The following is a 25,064-nucleotide window of genomic DNA, read 5'->3' as shown; positions in this document are numbered from 1 at the left end:
CAGAGCTTCTTTGACGTGAGAAGGCGCACATCCCCCTGGAATCTCATTAAAAAGCAAAGTTTAACTCATAGGTCTTGGGTGGGGCTTGAGACCCCACTGCAGCTGGTCTGCAGACTCGGCTGTGACTCAGGAGACATTAGCGGCCCTAGAACTTTCTTGTGCACATGGGATGGAATCTATGCATCCACCTGCTCATTCCTTCTCTGGCATTTGCAGAAACGGTCCAGCAGCAAAGAGAACCAGCTTCGACCCTGAGTGCTAGTTTCCAATCCCCGTCTGCCCTTTCCCCCCACAGATGGCTCCTCTGAGTCTCAGCCGCCCAGTCCGTTAAATGGGAATGAAGCGCACATTTTATAACATCTGAGAATATCAGGTGCAGTTAGATGCAGCAAGAGTCTATCATGAGGCCTAGGACTTAGTAGATGTTCAATAAATGGCTTATTTTATTACTCACGTATTCGCCTCTTTCAGCTGAGATGCCCCTATGATTCCCAGTAGGATTCTTTCAGCGTTTATTTATTTATTTATTACTTATTTCAGCCAAGATTTCCTTGCGGCTCTGACGGTTGCAGCTATGGGTCCCCGTTACCCCCAGGAGATAGAGGAACTGCCGAGAAATAAAAAGCATGACTTCTCATCCGTTCCGCCAAAGTTAGAAGGGAATTGATGAAGAGACAGGTCCCAGCAGTGAGCCATGGGAATCACTTGGCACATGACTCAGCCAGCAAGAAGGAGTGAGAAATGTGTGTGAGTGGGAGAGGGGGCAAGTGACTGGAACCCGGTAAAATGTCAACAGATCGCGAGCTGCTAATTATTTAGAGAGAACTAAATATTATGGAGGCAAATTATCGACAGGCGTCTGAAAGCAGCGCAGGAGAACTTGGTCCCCAGCCGAATTCCGACTGTTTCTGGAGAGGGGCTGGGGAGGCCAAGCCTCCGGCATCCAGAGCAGGCGATTTACCCAGAGGGAGCAGGGGAAGCAGGGGTCCCCTGGCCCCACCGGACTAGCCAATCCAGCAAGATCCCGGGCGGAGCGCATGGTGCTGGGCTTTGAAAGGGGGCTTCATCCACGAGCTCCAGGCCTGGAAACCGCAGCCCCTCCCCCAAGATGTTATCTTTTGAGACGATTTCATGTGGAAGCATCGCTAAGTAAATTCGCTAAATGCCTATTCATCCCCGTCAGATGGGGACTCGGTGAAGCGGTAAATGTGAAAATAGCCCCAGCTCAGAGCCTGAAAGCCGCTTTCTGGGGTTGCCAAATGGAGCCGCAGCGGCTGACCCTGGGAGGCAGGAGGCTCCGGGACAGGGGCGCAGAGCCCGCCCGGCCCGGCAGTCCCCCGCCGAGAGGCCCCTGTTTATTATTCCCAGTGCCGGGGACCCATTCAGAGGTTAACTTGTCCCGTATTCATCAGAACGACAATAATGAACTGTCGCAGAGAGTGGCGAGGGGTGGGTAAATAGGAGCTGCCGAGGGCGGAGATGGAGAGGGCCTCTGTGTCTGGGAAAGGGACATGGATTGAATTTTTTTTACATAGGTTGATTCAGTCTCCTCTCCTCCCAGCCGCTCCTTCAAGCCCCTGTCCTTTGGCCAGCGACAGGTGCCCGGTGCGAGGCCCAGCAGGCTGTGCCCTGGTGGGCACCGGGGCTGGCGCAGGCGGGGGCGCACGGCTGAGCGGGCACGTGGGTCCCTGCGCGCGCGTCCCGGGCGTCCTGCCCCTGCGGGCCGGCGGCCGGCTCAGCCCCGAGCGCGGGTGACGGATGTACCTCTCCGCAGACACGCGGGGCGCTCGGCTGGCTCCGACTCGGGTTTATTTCAGGAACGGGCCGGGACGTGGGCAGGCAGGTTTCGCTGCCGCATCGCCTAGCCGCTCGGTGCCACCCGCCCCTGCCGGAGTTCTCAGTGGGTCAACATGCAGCGTCCAATGGGAGCGCAGGGGCTCAGTGGCGAGACTGCGGAGTCTCGGGGACATGAAGGAGGGGCGCAGGGCGCCGGAGGCAGAAGGAGCAGGCAGTGCGCACGTAGGGTACACCTACTGTGTGCCCTTCCCATGCACGCCATTGTTAATTGATGGGGGGGCGGGTAGGTCCTACTATGTGCTCTGCGTGTTTAAACCTCAACCGCCATCCAGAGAGGCTCACGGCTTATCCGTGGACTCACAGCTGACTTAGCAGCACAGCTGGGATCTCTTTCCAGAGTCTTCACTTTGTGCAGCACTGTCAAGCTTCTGGAGAGTCTAGCCTCCTTCCTTTGCACCGCCTACACGTTCTCCCAGCTCAGACAATGCTTAACCCCTTCCTTCTGAGCAGAACTCCCCGGCAGACAGCCTGGTGATGAAGGAGCTGTCACATCAGCACCGTTTACCTGTTTGGGTTTATTCAGCGGAAGAGGCGACTGCATTTCTGGCAGATGGAGACCTGTGTGACTGCCTTTTAAAATACTGTCACAGCTGTATGCACAAGCTGATTAGCTGTGACTACACTGCTGGTGCCGAGATTGATGGCGGTAAATTTGGGATAACAATGCCGGGAACGGTGTCATCCGTTTGTATTGCGTGGCATATTTTTTAAAGCTCTCTCAATCAGTAGCCCAGTGGTTACGGAGGACGCGGTTTCCATTCAATCCCGAGGCCTTCGTTGCCCTGAGGGCAGCCAAAGGAGTCCGTGAAAACTCAGCTCCCGGCGATTCATTCATTCATTCATTCAGCGGACATAGAAGTAGCTCCTACTATGTGCCAGTGATAAACCACACCTAGGTGCTGTCCTGGTGCTGCTCGCCTTGTATGGGAGGCAGATGGTGACAAAATAATAACATAATCAAGGGGGTGTGATGAGGGAGGGAGGAGGAGGTGGGTGCTACTTAAGGTCAAGTGGCCAGAAAAGGCCTCTCTGGAGAGGTGACATTTGGAAAACCTGGTTGAAAAGAGCAGGCCAGCAAAGGGAAGATACACAGCAAAATCTCCCAGGGACAGTGCGTGCAAAGGTCCTGGGGCCACCCTGTATTTTGCATCAGGCTGCACACTGGTGGTTGCCAAGCCCAGTGCTGAGCCCTGGAGATTCTAAAACCTGTCACATGCAATGACTGTCCTCCAGGCGCTCTCAGGACAGTGGAGCGCATGGGAGAGAGCTGCCAGACAGCCATTTGAATGCAGGGGTAGGACCATAAAGAGGACACCTTACCAGACTGGTGATCAGGACAGGCAGTGTTGGGCAGGGTGACACAGCGAGACCTGGATTCCCTGGCCCAGGAGGGAGCCAAGACCAAAGTCTCCATAGTCCCCCGGAGGACCCTGACTGTCCTCTCCATTTATTTCCACAGGACGAATGACCAGCTGGTGGCGTTTCTCTCCCGATACCGAGACATGAATTTCCTGAAGTCACACGGCCGGGACAATGCAAGGTAGCACATCGTCCCCTCCCCCTGCGCAGAGCAGAAATGTTTGACTGGGGGGCTTCCGTCCAGACTGGCTTGATGCGACTGGAGATAAGTTGAGGCTGGGGGAGGGAGGCTATGGCCATCTCGGGCAGGACCTGAAGTGGCCCCTCCTGTCCGCCAAGGGACAGAGATAGCCCAGTGTTCCTCGTGCCACAGCCCTGTCTAGCTTTTCTCCCCAAAGCATCTTTGTGAATCTGTTGTCATGACGACCCTTTGGGCAGAGCAGCCACGGTCCATTCCCATTGTGCTGATGGGAAGACTGAGGCCCAAGTCGTTCAGAGAGCCAGCCAGTTACTCACCAAGTGCCAGCTGTGCCAGGTGCTGCTCCAGCACTAAACGGGTCCAGCAGCTGACTCCCCAGGAATTCACTGCCTGGCAGGGAGGAGTCTCCTGCCAGCTGGAGTTGAGCCCAGAGGCCCGGCTCCCTGCCCTGTGTCCTCCCCCCTACCTCCTGCTGCTCTCCAAGATGTCGGCGGGGATTGGAGTCTCCAGAACCCCGACCTGGATCCAGGACGGATCCCTCAGTAAAAGTGAGCCTGGTCCAGAAAATAGCTCTCCAGAGGCAGATCAGCCAGAGGTGGTGCGGTCTTGAGCGCCCCCTGTAGGAGACAGCTGAGTTCTGCCACGGAAGGCGGCGTACCTGGCAGTTCAGAGGCCTGGTAGCTTGTTAACGGGCTGTTGGACCCTTTTGGTGTTTTGGTTTGCTTTGTTTTTATTCAGGTGTTTTATTTGAAAATTAATAGCTCTATTTAAAGACAGCAGTCTCACCAGGCGTGGTGGTGCACTGTAATCCCAGCGGCTCGGGAGGCTGAGGCAGGAGGATTGCAAGTTTGAGGCCAGCCTCAGCAACTTAGGGAGGGCCTAAGAAACTCAGCGAGATGCTGTTTCAAAATAAAAAATAAATAAATAAAAAGAGCTGTGGGGGATGTGGTTTGGTGGTCAAGCACCCTGTGTTTAATCCCTTAAAAAAAAAAAGCCAGTAATATCTCCCATGAAAATCCAGATTCCCAGCTAGTCTTGAAAACCCAAAGGGCCTGCACTGCCTGAACTTCTCGTGGTAGATACTGCCCAGCTCTTAGGCAAGCCCGTCTTCAGCAGGCCACCGGTCCTCGCCTGTCTGCCGCCCCAGCCTGGCCCTGCACGGCCGCCATCCCTGCTTAGATTTTCTCTGCCCCCGCGAGTGGAGGTGTCCTTTGGGCTGGTCGTGTGGCTCAGTTTTCCTGCGTATCCCAAGCGTGGCACCACAGCGAGCCATGACCTCCACGTCCCAAGCCTTCGACCTTCTTCCAGAATCCTGGTGTCGCTTCGTCTCCCTGCGTGTTAACTGAGTTCACCCCGCGCCCCGGCGCATGGTGCCCGCCCGCGTCGCCGGCCTCCGCTACACCGCCAGGAGCTCCCGGGCTTGAGGGTGCCCGGTCAGCATCGCGCGCACGTTCCCAGCCTGTCCAGGCCAGGAGGGTGGGGAGGCGGGCTGGGCGGGCAAGAACGAGAGCCACCGAGTCTCCGGTCGCCCGTTTCCAAGTCCACGCGATGGTGAGAATCAGGAGCCGCTCTCAGGAAATGAGAGGGGCTCGGGAGCCGGGGTGATTTCCCCTGAGGTCACACAGCTGGCCGAATGACAGCTCTGGAACCCGGGTCTTTCTGGCCTCCCGGTGGAGCGAGGTCCCATGCCCAGAGGTGGCGGTCAGAGAAGCAGCCCCAGTACTGGGGTTCCCCTCCCTCAGGTTCCAAGTGGAACCCTGCCCCCTCCAAGCCGCGCGTGCGCGGTGATGCCCGCGAAGCTGCGTCTGGGGAGGGAGCCCGTCCTCAGTTCACCAACGCAGGTCTGAGTCTCATCGCCCCGTGCTGAGGTTTTGCCCGGTCAGGACGTAGTCCCTGAGCCTGTTTGCCAGGCTCTGCTGGGAACTGGGGACAACAGTTACTCTCAGGCTTTGAGGTGTCCCTCTCTGTGCTGGAGTCGGATCTGCTCTGCCTAGCTGTGCTGCATTGGACAGGGACTTCACCTGTCTGAACCTCTTCCCTTACCTGAGCAGAGAACACCAACAGGCCACACTCACGGGGTTGCCGGGAGGACTCAGTGAGATGGGGTCTGTACAGCATTTGGCACAGTAAATACCCATGATGATGGTGGTGGTGATGGAGGTGATGGTGATGGTGGTGATGGAGGTGATGGTGGTGGTGGTTGTGGTGGTGATGATGGTGATGGAGGTGATAATGGTGATGGAGGTAATGGTGATGGTGGTGATGGTGGTGATGTCGATGATGATGGTGGTGATGGAGGTGATGGTGATGGTGGTGATGGAGGTGATGGTGATGATGGTGATGGAGGTGATGGTGATGGTGGTGATGGAGGTGATGGTGATGATGGTGATGGAGGTGATGGTGATGATGGTGATGGAGGTGATGATGGTGGCGGTGGTGATGGTGGTGGTGGTAGTGATGATGGTGATGATGGTGATGGTGGTGGTTGTGGTGGTGATGATGGTGATGGAGGTGCTGGTGGTGCTGGTAATGGTGATGGTGGTGGTTGTGGTGGTGATCATGGTGATGGAGGTGATAGTGGTGATTGTGATGGTGATGGTGATGGAGGTGATGGTGATGATGGTGATGATGGTGATGGTAATGGAGGTGGTGGTGGTGATGGTGGTGGTGATGGTGGTGATGGTGGTGGTGGTGATGGTGATAGAAGTGATGGTGGTGATGGAGGTAATGGTGATTGTGATGGTGATGGAGGTGATGGTGGTGCTGGTGATGGTGGAGGTGACATCATTGTTGGGATAAGCATGGAACTAAAATGTTCCTGGGAGTAGAAGCAGGTGGCGTATAGGCCAGAACTGTGCCCGAGGGGGTGAGTAGTCCCGTGTAACGGGTCACAGCGGTAGTTGACAGGTGGCGCCCAGATGGCGGGGGCAGGGTAAACGCTCAGGCTGAGATGTGGCTGACGCCTCCAAACCCCTGGACAAAGCTCCCTGGCCAGAGTGGCTTACAAGCCTCTGGCACTGCTGAGGCCCACAGGGACTCTGCCGTCCGCGAGTCAGGGCGGGAGGCTTCCGTGGTACCCTGGTACCACCGTGGTGACTTAGTGCACCACGCTGCCTCCTTGCTCTCGCTCCTTGCTCGGCAGGCCCTCACTTCCTGTGTGAACAGGCTGTCCACAGCCCATCTTCCACCAGCTCTCCCAAGGTGCAGAGCTGGGTCTCACTGGGGCTATGTCGGCAAGAACCGTGTGGTGGAAAATGGCAAAAACCCAGTTCAAACCCGTGTAAGGGTAAAGAAAGTGATGAGATCATATAACTGAAACGTTGGGCTGGCCTCAGGTACGGCTGGATCAAGCAGCTCACACATAACCATCCAGCCCAGACTCTCTATTGGGTTTGTTTTCTTGTGTGTTTATTTAATTTTCCGGCTCCAGGTAGTGACTACTGGCAGCTAAATAAGTCATCTCAGTTTACAGATAAGGAAACTGAGGCTCAGAGAGACGAAGCAACTTGATTGAGTTCACTCAGCTAGCTCAGGGTTCGGACACAGGCCCAGGTGTGTTCACAGAGGCCCAACTTCTCATCCCCATTAATAAAGTCCCTTTGTGCGCTAGTCCTGCCTTCCTGGACATGCTGTGTGACGTTAAGGCAGCCACGCTGCTTCTCTGAGCCTTTTTGTTCCTCTAACATACAGGGAAGTTGAAGGAGGTGGTCTGCAAAGCCCCTTCCATTCTAGGATTCTGTGCTTCTGGAACAGTCCTTGTAAGAGGAAATGAGAAAGCCAAGAGCTTGAAAGACAGAAAGAGGGGGCAGGGCAAACACGAGCAGTGGGATGCGGAAGAGGCCGCAGGGACCTCTGCTTCTGTTTCCACCCAGCGCCTAACAGCACCACTGACCTTCCGTCCCCGTCCCCAGCCTTCAGCAGACAATGAGGACTTCAGCTCCCGCTGTGAAGAGATGGCTCGGAGGCAAGCTGGTGCGTTACCGCTGCCACGTCGGTCCTGACCGTCCTGTGATTACAGGAAGGGGAGTGTGGTGTTCATGGTTTCCTTTGCTTTCCTCCAAAAAGAAGGAACTGCATGGAGTGAACGGCAGGGAGCACAGTCCTTTCGGGTCCCCCAGCCTCAGGGGGCCGGCACCAGCGAGACCCTTGACGTTTGCTCTGGGTCTGACGAGGGAGTCCTGGCCTCTGCTGGGGAGCACCAGAGGCGTTTTGCAAACCTCTGCGGCCTGGTCGAGGCTCAGGTGTGGGGACAGGTCCCCCACGGGGAGTGGGAAGGAGATTCACTCTCCCAGGCAGGAGGCAGCTTCCCCTGGGACACGTCCTGCCTGGCCCCACGAATGTCTCCACCTCCGTCAGGGCCCCAGGCGCAGCCCTGGGACGCGGCGTGGCAGGGAGGTGAGAGCAGTCGGCTTTGCCCGGCTGCAGGGTCGAGACCCAGACGGGGGACTGAGTACTGGTCACAGGAGGCCACTGAGCTGGTACTTGTGAGCATTTTATCTCATCCCAACCTCACTTGGCAGCTGTTCCTCCATTTTAGAAAGGAGCGCAACTGAGGAGACTTGCTTTAACTTGCTCCAGGTCCCGTGGCTAGTGAGTGGCGGGTGGGCACTGAACCGGGGCTCCGTGAACCCGGCTCAGTTTGACCTTGAGGCCTGCGTTCGCTCATCGCCCCACGACCAGTGACGCCCGAGAGGCTGTGCAGTTTGAGGTTCCCGGTGTGTACGAACGGAAGAGCAGAGTCCCGCTAACCTGAAACGGGGCCCTTTCCTATACGGGCGGAGACAGGTCTTTCTCTTTTCCAAGAACCAGCATTTCCAAACTGCGCTCATGGTGGACCAGGGATGTGTAAAATCTTTGGGGTCATTTGTAAGTGGACGGACTATGAAAATTAGATATTGATCTTATGTGTAGCAACAAACGTTTATGTAATCATTCCATCTCGCCTGTGATTTTATGAACATTATGCTTAGATTGGAGCCAAGTTTTCAAAAACAGCTATTTAAAGTTGGCTTAGAGGAAAACAGAAGGGGTTTTCCCACAGACACTGCATAAGGCCCAAGCACAGAAGTTAAGAATGCCAGTTCTGAAGCCAGAGCGTCAGGGCGCACGTGCCAGCTCCCAGCACTCGCTGTGTGTGTGACCTTGGGTCAGTTACGTCAGTTATCTGTGTCTCGGTTTCCTCATCTGAAAAATGGGAATGATGCTAATAATGCCAACCCTGTTGAGTTATTGCAGGAATTAACTGGGTTAATATAAACTCTGGGAACAGTTAGCTGTGCATGGGAAGCTGATGATGGTGGTGATGGTGATGGTGATGATGGTGGTGATGGTGATGGTGGTGGTGATGGTGGTGATGGTGATGGTGATGATGGTGGTGATGGCGATGATGGTGGTGATGGTGGTGATAGTGATGATGGTGATGGTGATGGTGGTGATGATGATGGTGATGATGGTGGTGATGGTGATGGTGATGATGGTGGTGGTGGTGGTGGTGATGGTGATGGTGGTGGTGGTGGTGGTGGTGGTGATGGTGATGATGGTGGTGATGGTGATGATGGTGGTGGTGATGGTGGTGGTGATGGTGGTGATGGTGGTGATGGTGATGATGGTGGTGGTGATGGTGATGGTGGTGATGGTGATGATGGTGGTGATGGTGATGATGGTGGTGGTGATGGTGGTGGTGGTGGTGGTGGTGGTGATGGTGATGATGGTGGTGATGGTGATGATGGTGGTGGTGATGGTGGTGGTGGTGGTGGTGGTGGTGATGGTGATGATGGTGGTGATGGTGATGGTGGTGGTGGTGATGGTGGTGATGGTGATGGTGGTGATGGTGGTGGTGGTGATGGTGATGGTGGTGATGGTGATGATGGTGGTGATGGTGGTGGTGATGGTGGTGATGGTGGTGGTGGTGGTGATGGTGGTGATGGTGATGGTGGTGGTGATGGTGATGATGGTGGTGGTGATGGTGGTGATGGTGATGGTGATGGTGATGGTGGTGATTGTGATGATGATGGTGGTGGTGGTGATGAAGATGGTGGAGAAGGGATGAGAAGAATCGCAGAGACGATGGACAGTGACGACAAGCCTTAGAGAAGTAATGAGTGAGAGGAGGTAGTATGGGTGTGGCCCAACACCCTGTGGGGAAAATGGGCCCCAGGGGCTTTGGCCTCTGTCCTTGGTGCTGAAGCGTCGCTGTTTTCAGGACATGGAGAGCTTCGTTTAGTCCCCCAGCGCCCTGCATACTCCCCTCCCCATCCCAGAAGAGCCACGGGAGTTTAAGGTTCCTGTCCTGATGGTCTCAGGAGCTCACCTGACCTGGGGCCTCCCATGGCGATCGCTGCTCTCCACACGGGACACTGAAGCAGACATCACTAGGGCACCAAGGTCGGCCGTAGACGCAGGGCCCCGGGCCACCTGGCGGTCACGGGTGAGCCCGTTCCGCCCCTGGCTGATCGCATACACTGTGAGGCTTTTTGCTCCGCTCCGTGGCTTTGTTTTTAAACCCGAATGCTTAGGCCGTGCTCGTGCTAAAGGAGGAGCGTGGATCCCGTGCCAGATCACTGGACAGGAAAACAGAAGAACAGGAGATGTCCCCCTAGGCCGCAGGACTCTGCGTCCCTCCTCCCTTCTCTCTGGGGCTCAGGTTTTGTTGTGTTTTCGTCTGTAGAATTAGTCGTGTTTGTTGATCGCTGTGTTCGCTTTGCGCTGCTGTGACAAGCCCTCGGAAAATCAGCTTAAACAGAGGGAAGGTTGATTTTGGCTCATGGTCTCAGAGGTTTTGGGCCACGGTCAGCCGGCTCCGCGGAGGCAGAGTATCACGCTGGGGAGAGCTGCTCAGCGCACCGTGGCCAGGGAGCAAGAGAGACAGAGGAAGGGACCGGGCTGGGGTCCCAGTGTCCCCTTCCAGGGACACCCCATGGTCTAATTTTCCTACCTCCCGCGAGGCTCCACCAGCCGGAGACCCAGCCTTCAGCAGGGAGGCCTGGGGAACCCTTAAGATCCCAACCATAGCCATGCTGAGATTCCTTCTTGCTCCAGCGTAGTGTAAAGTCCAAGGGGCCGGCTCTGTCCTTCTAGGACTCCTAATGGGACCAGACAGTTCTGGAACGATCCCACACTCGATGAATATGCCAAGGGTGCAACCAGGGAGTGGTTACAACCCAGCCGCCTCGTCTGCCTTTCTGACGTCAACTGCAAAGACCAGGGCGATTTCTTCACCGAGCTCCTCACACGGGGGAATCAGGACGCCTCCCCTGGGGCTTAATCGGCCCCCTCCGCCTGCCTTACCTTCATGCTCAGCAGGCATATTTGGGCCCCCGTGGCTCCCAGGAGAGCCACCCGTAGCTGTCACTTTTCCCCATATTATCCCAAGAGAGACAAATCCCTGGAGGGTACGCGCCCATTGCTGAGAGTCCAGGCAGTAGCACTGAGCGTGAAGGATCCCAAGCTGCCTCTGCCTGGCCCATCTGGCGTCGGGTCCTCCCCAGACCACCCAGGAGCCTCTTCCAAATCCAGCAGGGAAACTCTTCTCTTGCTCTTCTCTCATCTCTGAGCATCACCTTTTGGAGGCAGAAGTTCTTAGATTCTTTATTTGTATTCTATTGGAGGGACCCTGGTGAGCGGGGACACTGAAGAGCAGCAGAGTAGTTAAGAGTTTGCACCGGATTCAGCCACACCTGGATTCAGGTTCAAGGCTGGCAGCTGTGCACCTTCAGAGAAATGACTCAACCTTTCTGAGATTCTGCTCTTTTGTGTGATACATAAGTTAGAAGAATCCGATACCTGGTTAGCTAACACCTCGACTTTCTGATTGTCCAACAGCTGGGGCTGTTCCCCTTGCCTTTATTCAGTCATTCAATACATGTTTATGAAGCATCTCAAATTCGCTCGTCACTATTCTAGGTGTTAGGGACACAGCATTGAACAAAAATGGATTAAAAATCTCTGTCCTCTTAGGGCTTACGTCTCATGGGTAGAAACAGATTGTGAACAAGACCTGCCATGTTATATTAGAAAGTTAGAAGTGCTGCGTAAAAACATTGAGCATGAGCTAGCATCCCAGATACCAGGCATGGGAGAGAGGTCTCCTGGACTCCCTGCTTGGTTAATGGCCCTAACGACACTTTGCCAGGCCCTTTGAGAAGCATCTACTTGTTGTCCTGGGCTCGTCTTACATGAGAGGCAGGACAGAGGCCCACCACCTCTGCCTGGGACCTGCCCTGCCGTGACGCCACCCGTTACCCCATCTGCCCCAAGGTAGCCTTGGCCATGGGAAATGAAAGGGAGGGAGCAGCTCGCTGGTCCCCTTCTTTGTGCTGGACCGGGGGCTGCATCCCTCGGGGAGCTGAGCCAGCATCTTCGAAGACGCCCGCCAGGTGTGTCCCCACGGAGGAATCTTCTCTCCAGCTTCTCCCTTTCCAAGTTATGGAAGTGCCTGCAAAAGGCAGGGACATAAAAGCAGCTCCTAGTCCAGGCCGCTGACTCCCTTCCCCTAGCTGGGCCCAGACTCTGGGCCTCCGCCAGCTTCTCTCAGGCCAAAACAAAGTCTTTGGTAGCCCTGTGACCCCTCAGAAACTTTCCCGAGACCTGGGGAATTGGCTGTCTCTATTTATTCATAATTAACCAAAGCCTATATTTGCAGCTTATCAGCTTCTGAATTCAGTAAATAAAGAGACCAATCTCCCGATGTCATGAATATTTCATTTCGGAGATGACTGCATAAATATTGTATTTGAATATTATGGCCTGGGACGTCACATTAAAATTGCAAGGCAATGACATTATCCTGTATAATGGAACATGAAATTAAAAAGCTGGGCCCTGGAAGGAGAAACTGCTAGAAAAGTTTCTCTTTTCTCTTCCCCACCCGACTCCTACCCCTACCCCTGCTACTTCCCCTCCTCCTCCTCCTCCTCCTTCTCTCACAGTATGACTTCCATGTAAGTTTTCATACAAGTCATCTACAATTTGAAGTTTGAAACGTGGTTACATGCACCCACTGGGCATTACCACATACTTAGCACAGCCAGAGTCGAGGTCGAATCTTGCTTTCCTGAACTCGGGGCTTGCTTCCAAGCCCAGTTGTGTCTCCATGCAGTGATACTGTGAGCATAACGAAAACCCTCACCAAGTCCCTCCCCACAAGAACATGGCTTTGCGAATGAGCTTCGGTTTTGCATGTGGAAAATGTGTCGGGGGGAAAGAACCAGACCAGGGATGTTGGACACCTGGGTCTTCTAGATGGTTCTGCCCTGGATTGAGTCCTTGGAAAAGTCATCAGCCTCCTCTGGGTGTCCCTGCCTGTGTGCGGAATGGAATGCCCCACTTCTGGGTGTAACAGAGTGACTTATAGAACTTCACAGCTGTAACTATGACCAGGGTCCTATGGTTAGAATTCAGCCTGGAGATGTTTTATGTAACCAGAAATGCTTTTTCTTAAAGGAATTTAAGACCATGCATTTCCTACCCCTCTGCCGTCAGAATCCCGGCTTCTGTTATCTTGCCAGTCACTGTCAGTATCTAACTTTAAATCCAGATCAAGCCCGGCTTTGCAATTATACCAAGAGGGGAACTGAGACCCAGAGGGGATTCCTCACTCTCCCAGGTCACCCAGCTTGGAGAGAGATTTTCAGGTCTGCAGAAGAGCCGTGGCCAGAAGGCTACGGAGCAGAGAAGCTGGGGCGGAGGAAGGTGAGGGAGCGCCCAGCCACAGGGCTGCTGAGGTGGGCTGGAGCAGGCCAGGTCCCCGGGCGTGTGCGGGGAGCAGAGATTCCCAGGAGCCGCTGGGCTGTACGTGCACAAGCAAATGACTTGTTCCCTGGTGCGGGGATCAGCCCTGCTTCTCCCCTGGACCCCACCAGGCCCAGCACAGTGCCGGGCACACCGTGGGTGTGCAAAAAACCACAGTGAATGAACTGGGACTCGGGCTGAAGGCCTGCTTCAGGCTCCGCCCACCCTGCCCACACTCCCTCCCATCTGCAGCTCTGCCACCCAGAGCTTTGGTTTCTGCATCGCACAGCCCTAAATGAGATGAAGATGATACGTCCGTTTACCTCCTGGTGTGGACGTTACTGATGGGAAGAGCTCCGGGCTCTGTGACCTGGATGAGAACAAAGTGACATCTTTACTTCCCCCCATTCTAACTGGACTCTAGCTGGATGTAGAGGCCCAACCACGGCAGTACTTACAGCAGCCGCACTGGACTCGGGTAGCAATGGCGGGTTTCACATCACGTTATAGTTGGTCTAGATCACGGACGCTCGCTGCTTCATCAAAATTACAGATGTCCCTCAGAGGTAGAGCACGTGCCTCACGTGCACAAGGCCCCGGGCTGATCCCCAGAGCTGTGAAAAACTAACTAAATAAAAGTGACCGCAGGTCTTAGACCTGCTGTGATATCTTGTCACTTAAACTGTTCATCATGAAACATCCCGAATCTGGTATTTTTCAAAGTATTTTGTAGTCCTGTGTCTAATGTGTCAATCAAGAAGCGGATGCGGGGCTGGGGTGTGGCTGAGCAGTGGAGCACTCATCTAGCATGCATGAGGCCCGGTTCGATCCTCAGCACCACATAAAAATAAAGGTTGTGTCCGTCTACAGCTAAAATATATATATATATATATTTAAAAGCAGCAGATGCGGTCTGGGGCTGGGGCTCGGCCATCTGTCCTGAGATGGGGTCCCAGGCTGCATTCACCAAGACAGCCCGGTCCGACCTGTTTCCTTGAAAGGTCTCTAGAGAGGAAGCAGGTGCAGCAGACCATCGTGGGCGGCCGTGGTGCCGGGCGGGTCCCGTCCGCGCTTCGGGGACCTCGGGCGTGGATGGGCAGCCCGGAGCCTGCCTCTGGGCGGAGCGCCCTGCCTCACGGTGCGGCAAGACCCCGGCTCTGGACCTGGCGCACAGCACGTGCCCGGAAAATGCTCTGGTTGCCGGGGTGGTTTGCGTCTGGGCTCTGGGTGGACCTGGGCACCTCTGGGCTCAGGGCCACCTCGTCTCACCCAGGTTCATCCGGAAACAAGGCCTGGACCGGCTCTTCCTGGAGTGCGATGCGCACATGTGGCGCCTGGGCGATCGCAGGATCCCCGAGGGCATCGCGGTGGACGGCGGCTCCGATTGGTTCCTGCTGAACCGGAAGTTCGTGGAATACGTGACCTTCTCCACGGACGATCTGGTGACCAAGATGAAGCAGTTCTATGCCTACACGCTGCTTCCCGCCGAGGTGAGCGCCAGAACTCCCCGGGCTGGGGGTGGGGCTGCAGCCTCGCGAGGCAGGTCCCCCTGCGCTTCCTCCAGAGTCCAGATAAAGGCGCCAGCCCCACCCGCCTCAGGGCCCTTGCCTAGCACGGCCTCTGGTGGCGCCTCCAGGCTGCCCCCAGGCTCTAGGGAGTAGACGCTCGGGGTCCCCACCAACAACCAGCACGTACCTTGTTGCAAAGTACAGAAGGTAGCCCACACTTGGCATTTGGCCCTATTATTATAAAAGCACTGTGTGCTGATTTTGTTAGAACAAGGTGCTTGACTGCCGTGTTCCAGAAAATGTAAAACATTGCAAACCTCTGGTATCTACCATGTCGATGCTCACCCACGTTGTGCAGTGCATAACCTGTACAACTGGGTAGCCTGGACCTTTCAGAACATACCCATATCGACTTCTGAGTCACCAATCCCGTAATAACCACCTTTTGACACCCAAGAATTCCTTTGAATTCATTTGAATCTAGCTCTGTCGTTCCCTGATAGAAATAGTGTTGACTTTGTCCAGCAGACCTCAGAAATACAAGAGATCCCAGAGAGGCCATCCGGGACTCCTACCTGGCCACTGTGGCCGCATGCTGGGGGCTCAGTGTTTCCCCATTGGGAGTATTTGAAAAGCTCCGGAACCCTGAGCCCTCCTAGGCGGGAAGCCCTGCTGTGGGAGATCACAGAGCCAGACCTGCTGGACACAGTGGGATCCGGTTGGGTATCACCACTGTCAGGCCAGCGGATCTGGGCTCAGGACTTCTAGATTCATCTCCCTGACCTCCTGGGTCTGTCTGTGGAGCCTCTGATGCTTCTTTCGAACGGTCCACTGTTTGTCACTTGGGGGCTGGGCCCCCAGCTTGGCCACATGGACTGTGTGCTTCTGCAGACCAGACCAAACAGAGTGTTCCACTGGATGATTTCCTCGTCCCTCACCAGTGTCTGGCCCAGCGTCCAGCTCCAGGGAGGGTTGACCACCCACGTCACTCCAGGGGGACAGTGAGCTTGTCATCCCTGAGCCAGACTTGACTATTCTGTACACGTTAAGTAATCAGCTTTTAATCCTATTTTAGCAAAAATCACCTTTTCTCTCCGTTCTGATCATCTCCTCATCCATCACCTTGCAGGGAACTTTAAAAGGACGCAGGGCAGTCGGTCACTGGGTCCTTCCCCCACTGCTGTGGGCTTGGAGATGATTCAAGCTGAAATCCAGGCTCTCTGGTGTGTCCCTTAGCATCAAAGGAAGGCCAGCGGGGAGTGGGGGGCAGAGCCTCCCTTGGCCTCCAGCCCATTTAGAGGAGGTCCTTGGAGAGCTCGGCCTTCTCCACCGTGCTGCTGGAGGTGGGGACCCCCTCCCGGCCCCCATGCAGGGTGCGCATGTGCCTGGGGCCCCCGTGAGACCCCTCCCCTGCCACTCCCGCATTTCTGCCTTGGCCTCCCTCCTCCCCGACACCTGCGGCACTGGGTGGGAAGAATCAGAAGGCTGGCCACACATTTGTGACAGGCAGGCATGTGTTCCCCAACAGCGTCTCTTAGGGGCCAGAGGGCAGGAGGGACTCCATCCCGGTAGCTGGGACTGTTGTAAAGCAGTGTGGAACAGAAACTGCCCCTTCCTCCCCTGCCGCCACGCCCTCTCTCTGGATCGCTCAGCAGCCCTGACCGTTGTGTCCCCTCCCTGCTGCCCTCACTCCCAGCATGCCTCTCTTCCGAGTCAGCGCAGAGTTTGGACAGGAGGCCCGGGATCAGGGAGACAGGGCCCCCGGTTCAGCACCACGGACAGCAAGCCCTGGGTTGTCCTGCTGGGCGTGGCTAAGGCAGCGCCCGGCCTCTGCTGGAGGCCCAGGGATGGGGCCCCCTCCACCCCGGGGTGAAGTCCAGCCCACACGTCCTGGGTACCAAGCCGTCTCAGACCTGAAGCCCGTAGGTTTCAAATCCGGCTCTTTAAAAAGCAAGAGCCCTCTGGGCCCAAGGTTCCTGGAAAGTTGTCCCCACGTTGGCCTCTGGCCCCGCTGTGTGGACACACCTGAGAGGCGTCCTGCGCGCCGAGCAGACTGCAGAGGCCCCGTGTGGCAGGATGTGAGATTGGAGACGCTGGGGAGCGACGGCACGGGGGCCAGGGGACTTGTGAGTGGCAGTCGGCCACCCCGGCGCCGGCCCTCTTTGCCTGCAGAGCCCCAGCCGCTGGGGGAGGCCGGGAGGGCTGAGGCCGGCTCCTCTCTCCCGCAGTCCTTCTTCCACACGGTCCTGGAGAACAGCCCCCACTGCGACACCATGGTGGACAACAACCTGCGCATCACCAACTGGAACCGCAAGCTGGGCTGCAAGTGTCAGTACAAGCACATCGTGGACTGGTGCGGCTGCTCCCCCAACGACTTCAAGCCGCAGGACTTCCACCGCTTCCAGGTGAGCCCACCCGCGCCCTAGCCCCCGGCGCGCCCGCCCACCTCGCCCCTCCAGGCCCAGCAACCCCGTGGAGAAAGTAGCCAGCACACATTGGGCACTTACGGCATACAGGGCTGTTCTAGCCTTCGGTCCGTATCGACTCCTGAACCCCGCAAAGCACATAATAGGTGCTCGTGGTATTGCTAGGATTCCGCCTTGGACAGACTGAGGCACAGAAAGGTCAAGAGCTTATTCAAGGTCACACAGCCCCAGCTCCATGCGCCTTCTCTTCTCCGCACTGCCTTTTAAGCACAGTGCCCTGGAAGATTTCTGAACACAACCTGAACTCACCCAGGGCAGAGTTTTGAGGCAGGCACTCTTGACACAGTCTGATTGGTGCCCCGGGGGTGTTTAGCAGCATCCCTGGCCTCCACAGGCTAGACGTACCCTCCAGCCGTGACAACCCCAAAATGTCCCCAGCCATCGCCACACGTCCCCTGGGGGCGACCTCGCCCCTGCTTGAGAGAGAAGCACGCTCTCCAGCGAGCTCCAGAGATGTGTATTTCTGTTGTTTTACACTTTGGGAAAAGCTGATGTGCAGCCAGGTTTGGAAACCACGGTGCTCTGTGACCCTGAAGGAGTAACGGGAGGTAGACATGTCATTACCTTCACAGCTGTGGCCGCCCGAGGAGGCAGAGGGGAGGGAGGTCACTGCTCCTTGCTTGCCCTGAGCCTGAGGCGGCCTCTGCTCTGCTCCGCCTGACGCAGGCTGTGCCCCTCCCCCCCCACGCCCTCCAGGTAGCTGGGAGGGGAGGGCCTCCCCCTGCCTCCTCCTCTCCCTCCGCCCCTGCCAGGCCCGAGCTGCAGACTGCACAAACTGAACGCCATGAGATGTCTGACCACATCAGACCCAGGTCCCTAGAGCCACCACGGGAGATGGCTTGCTACTTCCCCCACTGCTAACTCGGAGGGACCATGGGGACCGTTGGTAGGAGGGGGCCAGGCAGTAACCCAGCCGAGGCGTCCCTGCGCCCTCACTCTGGCCCGTCACTGAGGCATCCAGGGAAGGACAGCCTCGGCCTGCCCGGTTCCTCAGAGCAGGGCCACGGCCCCCGGCATGGCCATTCCAGGGCACCCGGAATGCGGTCTCGGCCTGCTCCAGGCCTGGGGCGCGAGAACCCAGCGGGGTCACAGGGAGCCCAGGGCGCTGGGAAGGTCTCCCGTGCGGTCTGCCCCGGGCCAGGCTGCGGCCCCAGCCCCCGGGCACTGGCTTCACTGGAGCCGACCTCACTGCTGTCGGACGCGGGGACACTGAGGCCCAGGGGTGTGGACTTGCCCGTGGCCCCACAGCTAGTGGCCTGGGCAGGGCAGGGGGTGCCCTGCTTAGTGTGCCCTGCTCCAGCCTGGGTGTTGCCCAGATCCCGCTGCCAGCCTGGTTTCCTGCCTACAGAATGCACAGCGGGTTTCAGCCGGTCACTTGCGCCCCTCCGTGTGTCCCCAGGCACCTTCAGCCGCCTTCGGTGGTTGCCACGGGCCAGATTTTGGCAGCAGACCCAGAGCCACCCAGGAATGTCCTCAAACCCCGGTTAACTTAGGCATGAACCCAGGTGGTGCTTTGGCTCCGCGTGGTCCACCAGGAAGGATCTGCTGAGCAGAAAGGCCGCAGGGGGCACGTCTGGCCGGTCAGGAGAGGGGAGACCCCCAGCCTCGCAGGGGGCAGTCGCTGCCCTTGCTACAGAGGACCTCCGTCCTCTGGGCTGGCGGCCCAGGGCCTCCGTGGTGGTTCTGGGGGCTCTGCTTCCCCAGCGCCCACGCCCCGGGGACACTGCGGTCTCTGACAGAGCCCGGCTGCCTCAGAGACCACCTCCTGCACCCCCAGTTCTTCCTTGCACAGTAAACAAAGATGGAGCATGTAGATTTGTCAAGACATGGCCGCCTGGGAGGAACGCGGAGTTCTTGTTCAAAGAGGACGACGAATATAGAGACGGCCCGTCACAGCACAGGCTGCGGCCAGAGAACGGCAGGAGGAGAAGGGAGCCTGTCCCGCTGCTGAGGCCAGACTCCTGCCTCCAGGAAATGAAGGCTGACCAGCCCCTGGGTAGACAGGCCCCTGGTCGCAAGCTGAGTGGTTACGATGATCACGCGGCCAGAGCAGCCAGCGGCCTGGCTAGTCACCCACCTGTTATGCCCACGTTAAGGATGAGGACACTGAGGCCAGGGGCGAGTTGCCCAAAGACAGCCAGACAGGACGTAGCAGAGCTTTGGGCCTCCGGTGGGCCCGAGCCCACTCAGTGCACCCGTCAAGGAACCAAGCTGACCCCTCCCTGAGAGAGGGTCCCGGGGCTCGGGAAGCAGAAGCCACGGGCTATGCAGAACAATGCCAGGTGTTTATTTCCAGTTGACTCAATTAGCTCGATCACCAAGTGAGGCGGTAGAAAGACCCTGGGTTTTGGCGTCATCAGACCTGGGTACAAATCTGAGGCCTCTGCCCTCTGTGCTCAGTGTCCTCGTCTGTAACATCTGCCTGGCCAAGTCCCTGGGGGGATTCCAGGTCGTGACATAAATGCAGCGCCCGTCTACAGGATGTGCATGCTGGCCCTGGTCAACGTTATTGTCACGGTTAATCCACGGCAGCACAGCCGTGCAAGACCCGAAGCGAGGCCCAGCAAGCGCCTCCGGGGGCAGGGCTGTTGAATCCGCTCCTGCCGTCCCAGACCAGGGGTCAGCCGAGGGCAGCCCCGAGCTGAAGTCAGGCCTGGAGGTCTCTGTAGATGCAGCTTCACGGAGCACGGCCAGGCCCACCAATTTACGATTTCGCCTTTGGCTGTTTCCAGGCTGCAGAAGCAGAGCTGCGTGTTAGCAAAGCTGTGCCAATTTGCTCTCCGGCCCTTTCTTGAAAATGTTTGCCAGTCCCGGCCCTGGAAGCGGTATCGTGTCAAGGCTGGTGGGCCGCAGGTGCTCAGTACTCTTGGTGACCCTTGACCCTGCATCTCCTACCGATGTGTCCTGTGTCCTCAGATAAAGTCCCCGCCCCTCTCTGGGCCTATTTCATGGGGTGCTCAGTTTCCGTCACCCCTCAACCCTGCGTGGACACCGCAGGGAGCTTTGCTTTTGGATACACATCACTGAGCTTCCCTCTCCCCACCCTCCAGCCCCAGGGGTCTTGAGATGTTGACTGAGCAGATCTCAGGAAGGACCCAGGAATCTGGGTTTTTTACAGCCACACAAGTGGCTCTGGTTCGCAGCCAGCTCTGATGTCACTTGCTTTGTTCTCAAATCTTAGCAAGCAAACAAACCGCTGGGAAGCCTGTTAAAAATCAGTTCTCTAAGTGCCCCTCCTGCAGATCTGACGGGTGACTCTGGATGTGCCTTGGTGAGTCTGCAGGTCAGCTGAAAGGCCAGGGAGGCACCAGGGAGCAGTGCGGACTGTGGCGGGCTGCGCGGCCCATGTCTGCTCAGCTGTGGCCAGTTGTTCCCACTTAGGAACATGGGCCCGAGGCCTCCAGGTCTACCACTCTCCTCTGTTTCTGTGACTCTCCACTTTTAAAACACTGCCAGCTAATTCAATTTTAAAACGTTCTTTTGGGCAACTGAAATACCTCTGTAGGCGGTGTTTGCCCCGACGACTGGTCTGTGACCTCGGCTAAATGATTTCTGAGTTCCAGCCCAGCTACAAGCATCGAGGATTTAACTTATGTAACAGTCACTGAAATGATACGTACTAAGTGCCCGTCATTGCCCCAAGGCGTTACCCATATTAACCCATTCGGGCCGCACAGCCTCCTTTTTTAAACTTTATTATAATTGCTCGGTCATTAATTAGACAAATGAATGGGTTTCACGGTGACAGCTCCGTAATGCTTTTCGAGCTTTGCTGTGTCCACCCTCCTGCTAACCTCTATGGCCCCTCCCCTCCTCATCCCTAGAGTTGATCCTCTATTTTCATTTCACATATGAGAGGAAACACATGCTGCTTACCTCTCTGTGTCTTTAACACAGGTGTTTCCTCTCTTTAACAGACACAGAGAGTTCCATCCATCCAGTTCCATCCATTTTTCTGCAAATAACATAATTTCGTTATTTATGGCCAAGTAAAATTCTGTTGTGTATATCTTTTTTTTTTTTTTTTTTTTTTTTTTTTGTAACCCTTTCCTCTGTCGATGGGCACCTAGGCTGATTCTTGACCATTTAGTGCCATGGTATGCGGGGGTCTCCCGACTCTCCAGGAGCAGGACAGCTGGGTCAAATTGTAGATCTGTTTTCATTTTGTAAAGCTGCACACCAACCACGTGTGTTGCTTTTTCTCCACGTAAGGGTTACTTTTTTTCTACATCCTTGCCGGCATTTGTTACTTGTTGGTTTTGCCTTTTGTCCGGATAGGAGCCCTTCTGACTGGGGTGAGGTGGACTCCCGGGGACGTTTTGATTAGCATTTCCCTGAGGGTTCACAGCGCTGAGCGATTTTTCACGACGTGTTGGCCATTCATATTTCTTCTTTTGAGAAGCGTCTATTCAGATCATTTGCCCATCGTTGACTGGATCCTCTGTTCTGTTGTTATCTGGCGGGGTTATTTGTATATGCTGGATGTTAATCCTCTGTCCGATGAACGACTGGCAAAGATCTTTCTCCCCTTCTGTCTCTGAATCTTTGCTCTGTCGACTATTTCCGTTGCTGTGCGGAAGCCTTTTGATTCCGGGTGATCCCATTGTCCCTTTTTGCTCCTATTTCCTGAGCTACTGGAGTCCTATTCAGGAAACTGGTTGTGCGGCTGTCTTGAAGTGTTTCCCTGCTTTCCTCTGGTGGTGTCAGATTCTCAGGTCTTACCGAAGGTCTTTGATCTGTTTTGAGTTGGTTTGGTACAGGCCAAGAGAGGGCAACCTAGTTCCAGTCTTCTCCACCTTGATCGCTTTGCCCAACACCTCGCAGGTTCCATTGCCACCCATTTTACAGATGAGGAATCTGAGACCAGAGAGGTCGTTCAGTGTCAGAGCTGGGGCTTGGCCAGCCCCGCTCCTGGCCGCGGGGTGCGGCCGAGGCCCCACTGGCTGACGGGGTTCACCTTTTCCTCTCCGAGCACAGCAGACCGCCCGGCCCACCTTCTTTGCGCGCAAGTTCGAAGCGGTGGTGAACCAGGAGATCATCGGGCAGCTGGACTACTACCTGTACGGGAACTACCCGGCCGGCACCCCGGGCCTGCGCGCCTACTGGGAGAACGTGTACGAGGAGCCCGACGGCGTCCACAGCCTGAGCGACGTGGCGCTCACGCTGTACCACGCCTTCGCCCGCATGGGGCTGCGCAGGGCCGAGGCCTCGCTGCACACGGACGGGGAGAACAGCTGCAGGTGAGCGGAGGCGGGGCTTGGGGTGCCCGGGAGTGCCGGGTCCGGGGGTCCGGGGGTGCCGAGGGTGGAGCCTCAAGGCGCAGCTCAGGGGCCACCCAGGGTCACCCCCTCTTCAGGGGCGGCACCCCTACCCAGGGCTGCTTCCTCTCTCCTTGTGCCCAAAGTGTGCCTGGCGTTCCTGTCTGAGCACGGCCACCCTCTGCTTTACCTCTCACTATGTCAGAACGCCTAAGGTCTAAGACCCTCTCCGTGGTCTTTGGTTGACCGCTACATGTATTTTATTTTACTTTATTTTTTATTGTTTTATTTGGTACTGGGGACAGCACCCAGGGGTACTGAGCCACTGAGCACATCCCCAGCCCTTTTTATATTTTATTTGGAGACAGGGTCTCGCTGAGTAGCTTAGGGCCTTGCTGAGGCTGACTTTGAACCTGTGATCCTCCTGCCTCCGCCTCCCAGAGCTGCTGGGCTTACAGGCGCCCACCCCGCGCCCAGCTAGTATGTGTATTTTAGAAGGAAGCTTTATGTCCGCATTGTACAGTGTTCATCTAAAATGGAAGGCGACCGTGACCGAAGATCAAACTTTTTTGGACTTTTCATGACGGGAAGTGTGGCACAGATACACTAGAAGGGCAGGACTGGGTGCCCCCATCCCCCTGCCCCAGCAGGCCACCCCGGGCTGGGCCACCTCAGGGCTCCTGCACCTCCCTCTCGCCTCCTCCCAGAGGAGTCTGAAGCAAATCTCAGACACCCCGTCGTTCCAGCCTCAAATGAAAAAGAAGGACTTGACCGCTCTGGAACCTACCTGATCATCACGTCTAAAGAACAAGACCCAGCAAATCGTGGGAAGTCCGAGCCCTGGTTGCCAGTGCTCGCCGCCCATAGCGTGACCTCACCCACCCCTCCTGGGTCCCTGCCAATACTTCAGGGAAGAAAGTTCTAGAACACATGGGGGAAGCCAGAGAGGGGAGGAGAATCCACGGCCTCCCTCCTCGCGCCTCAGCCAGACACCCCTCTGCCTCCTGCGCCTCCTCTTTCCAGCTCCGGCACTAGGGTTGTGGGCAGAGGTCGTGGGCTGGTTGTGGGCAGGCACAGATCGCACGGGACTCGGCTCCCTGTGCTCCCCAGCGATACAGTACTGGCCGTCACTACTGTCCTCGACGTGCCCACTGTCGCGGGCAAGGTCCTGGTGAGCAGCTTGTCTGCTGGTGGCTGTCCTGTGCTCCTCCCCGACCATTTCCTTAAGGTGGATTCCTGACATCGCCTCCTCGCCCTCCTTCCCTTCTGGATCTCCTCCTCCTCCTCCTCCAGCCTCCTTTTAACAGCACGGGAACAGTCACACCACTGAGCCTGAATCTCCTGTCCCTGTTCCTTCCCTGCTGTGTGCCTCCTGGCCCTGCTCTTCCTTTTCTCAGGGAGGGAAGAAAGGGACTCTTCTGTTCCCTAAAGCCCGACAGTACAGACAGGGTTCATATTGAGCTGTTGCAGTTGGTCAGCTTGACCCTGCCGGGTGGTGTGAGGTAGTGGCTGGCAGCATGAGCCACTCACCGCTGTCTCAGTGATTTTCTTTACTCACAGTCCCCACTGTCACCGTATAGCCGACCTTTTGCTAGTCATCAGGGCCACCCAGGTGCCACCTCCCCTCTGAAGCTTATCACGAGCTCCCCCATGAGAGCCCCACCCCCACCTCTCCAGAGCTGCAAGTTCAGGGACGTCACTTCCAACCTACCCATCGTGTGTGGCTGCAGTGCCACAGGCCCTGGCTCAAGGTCAGGAGAGGGCGACTTCCCTGCAGCAAGCCTGGCGCAGAGTCTGGATCTCTGAGCCACAGAACGGGGCCCCGGGGCCGGAGCTGTGCTGAACCCTTGGGAGCTGAATGTCGCCCAAGAACCGTTTCAATCACAAACTTCCCAGAATATATAAGATAAACAATCCTACAGACATTCCAGGAGACACCCCGATTTATTTAGGGTAGTTGAGCGGTTCTCCCGGGGCTTGTTCTGGGATGACGCCAGCCACCGAGTTGCCCCGGGCCTGGAATCCTTTGGCTCCTGCCTCGTTTTTTATTCTGAAGGAACCGTTGTGCCTTGCCGGGGGCACAGCCAGGCGTTTATGGGTAGGAGCCTGCAAATAAATCAGGACAAAAGATCCTCATCCCGAGAGGCAGAAGAGAATGAATCGCCACTACGGGGAAGCAGTAAGCAAGATGGGGGGGGCGGGGTCTCACTGCATCCGGGCATTTCATGTGCCAAGGCGTCGGGTTCAGGGTGTAGCCTTTCACAGAGTCACGCCTATTGATTTTACTCTCATTATATCATAATGCACGTGCACTGCAGGCATTGCAGAAATGTTCGAAATGGCAGATTCAAACATTAAAAGAGTGAGAAAATACACTTGGGACCGGCCACCCAGGAACCCACATGTCAGATTTTATCATAAGGGGAATGAAATACCAGGGTCAAATGGATGCGTCTGTGGTATCCTATGGCGTATTGTGGTGTCTCTTGATTATTTCTCTTCTCTTAGAAAAGTAACCCTTTTAGTTTCCTAAGTTCCAAATACAGTGAAGAGCAGGCTTAATTACTTAAATGCCAAATACAGTCAAGACGAGGCACCGGAAATGCTTTGTGTTCCATTTTTGTGTTAACCTGTGCCCCAGAGGCTCCTTAGAAGCATCGGGTTCTAG

General features: G+C 56.2%; 1 protein-coding gene across 2 annotated transcripts in view; it reads left to right on the top strand.

Annotated features, from left to right (window-relative positions):
- Xylt1 (xylosyltransferase 1) overlaps nt 1-25,064 on the top strand; it is a 262,914-nt gene that overhangs the window by 222,146 nt on the left and 15,704 nt on the right. The window contains exons 6-9 of one of the 2 annotated variants that reach the window (XM_047533540.1): nt 3,317-3,397; nt 14,418-14,634; nt 16,881-17,057; nt 22,119-22,378. In XM_047533540.1, coding sequence (XP_047389496.1) covers nt 3,317-3,397; nt 14,418-14,634; nt 16,881-17,057; nt 22,119-22,378 — 735 coding nt within the window. Of the gene's footprint in view, nt 1-3,316; nt 3,398-14,417; nt 14,635-16,880; nt 17,058-22,115; nt 22,379-25,064 lie in introns of both variants that reach the window. The other variant, XM_047533539.1, reaches the window with a different exon arrangement.

The sequence above is a fragment of the Sciurus carolinensis genome, chromosome 18 (genome assembly GCF_902686445.1).
Source record: "Sciurus carolinensis chromosome 18, mSciCar1.2, whole genome shotgun sequence".
NCBI lineage: Eukaryota > Metazoa > Chordata > Mammalia > Rodentia > Sciuridae > Sciurus > Sciurus carolinensis.
The sequence above is the reverse complement of the archived record's forward strand: the minus strand, read 5'-3'. Positions and strand labels throughout refer to the sequence as shown.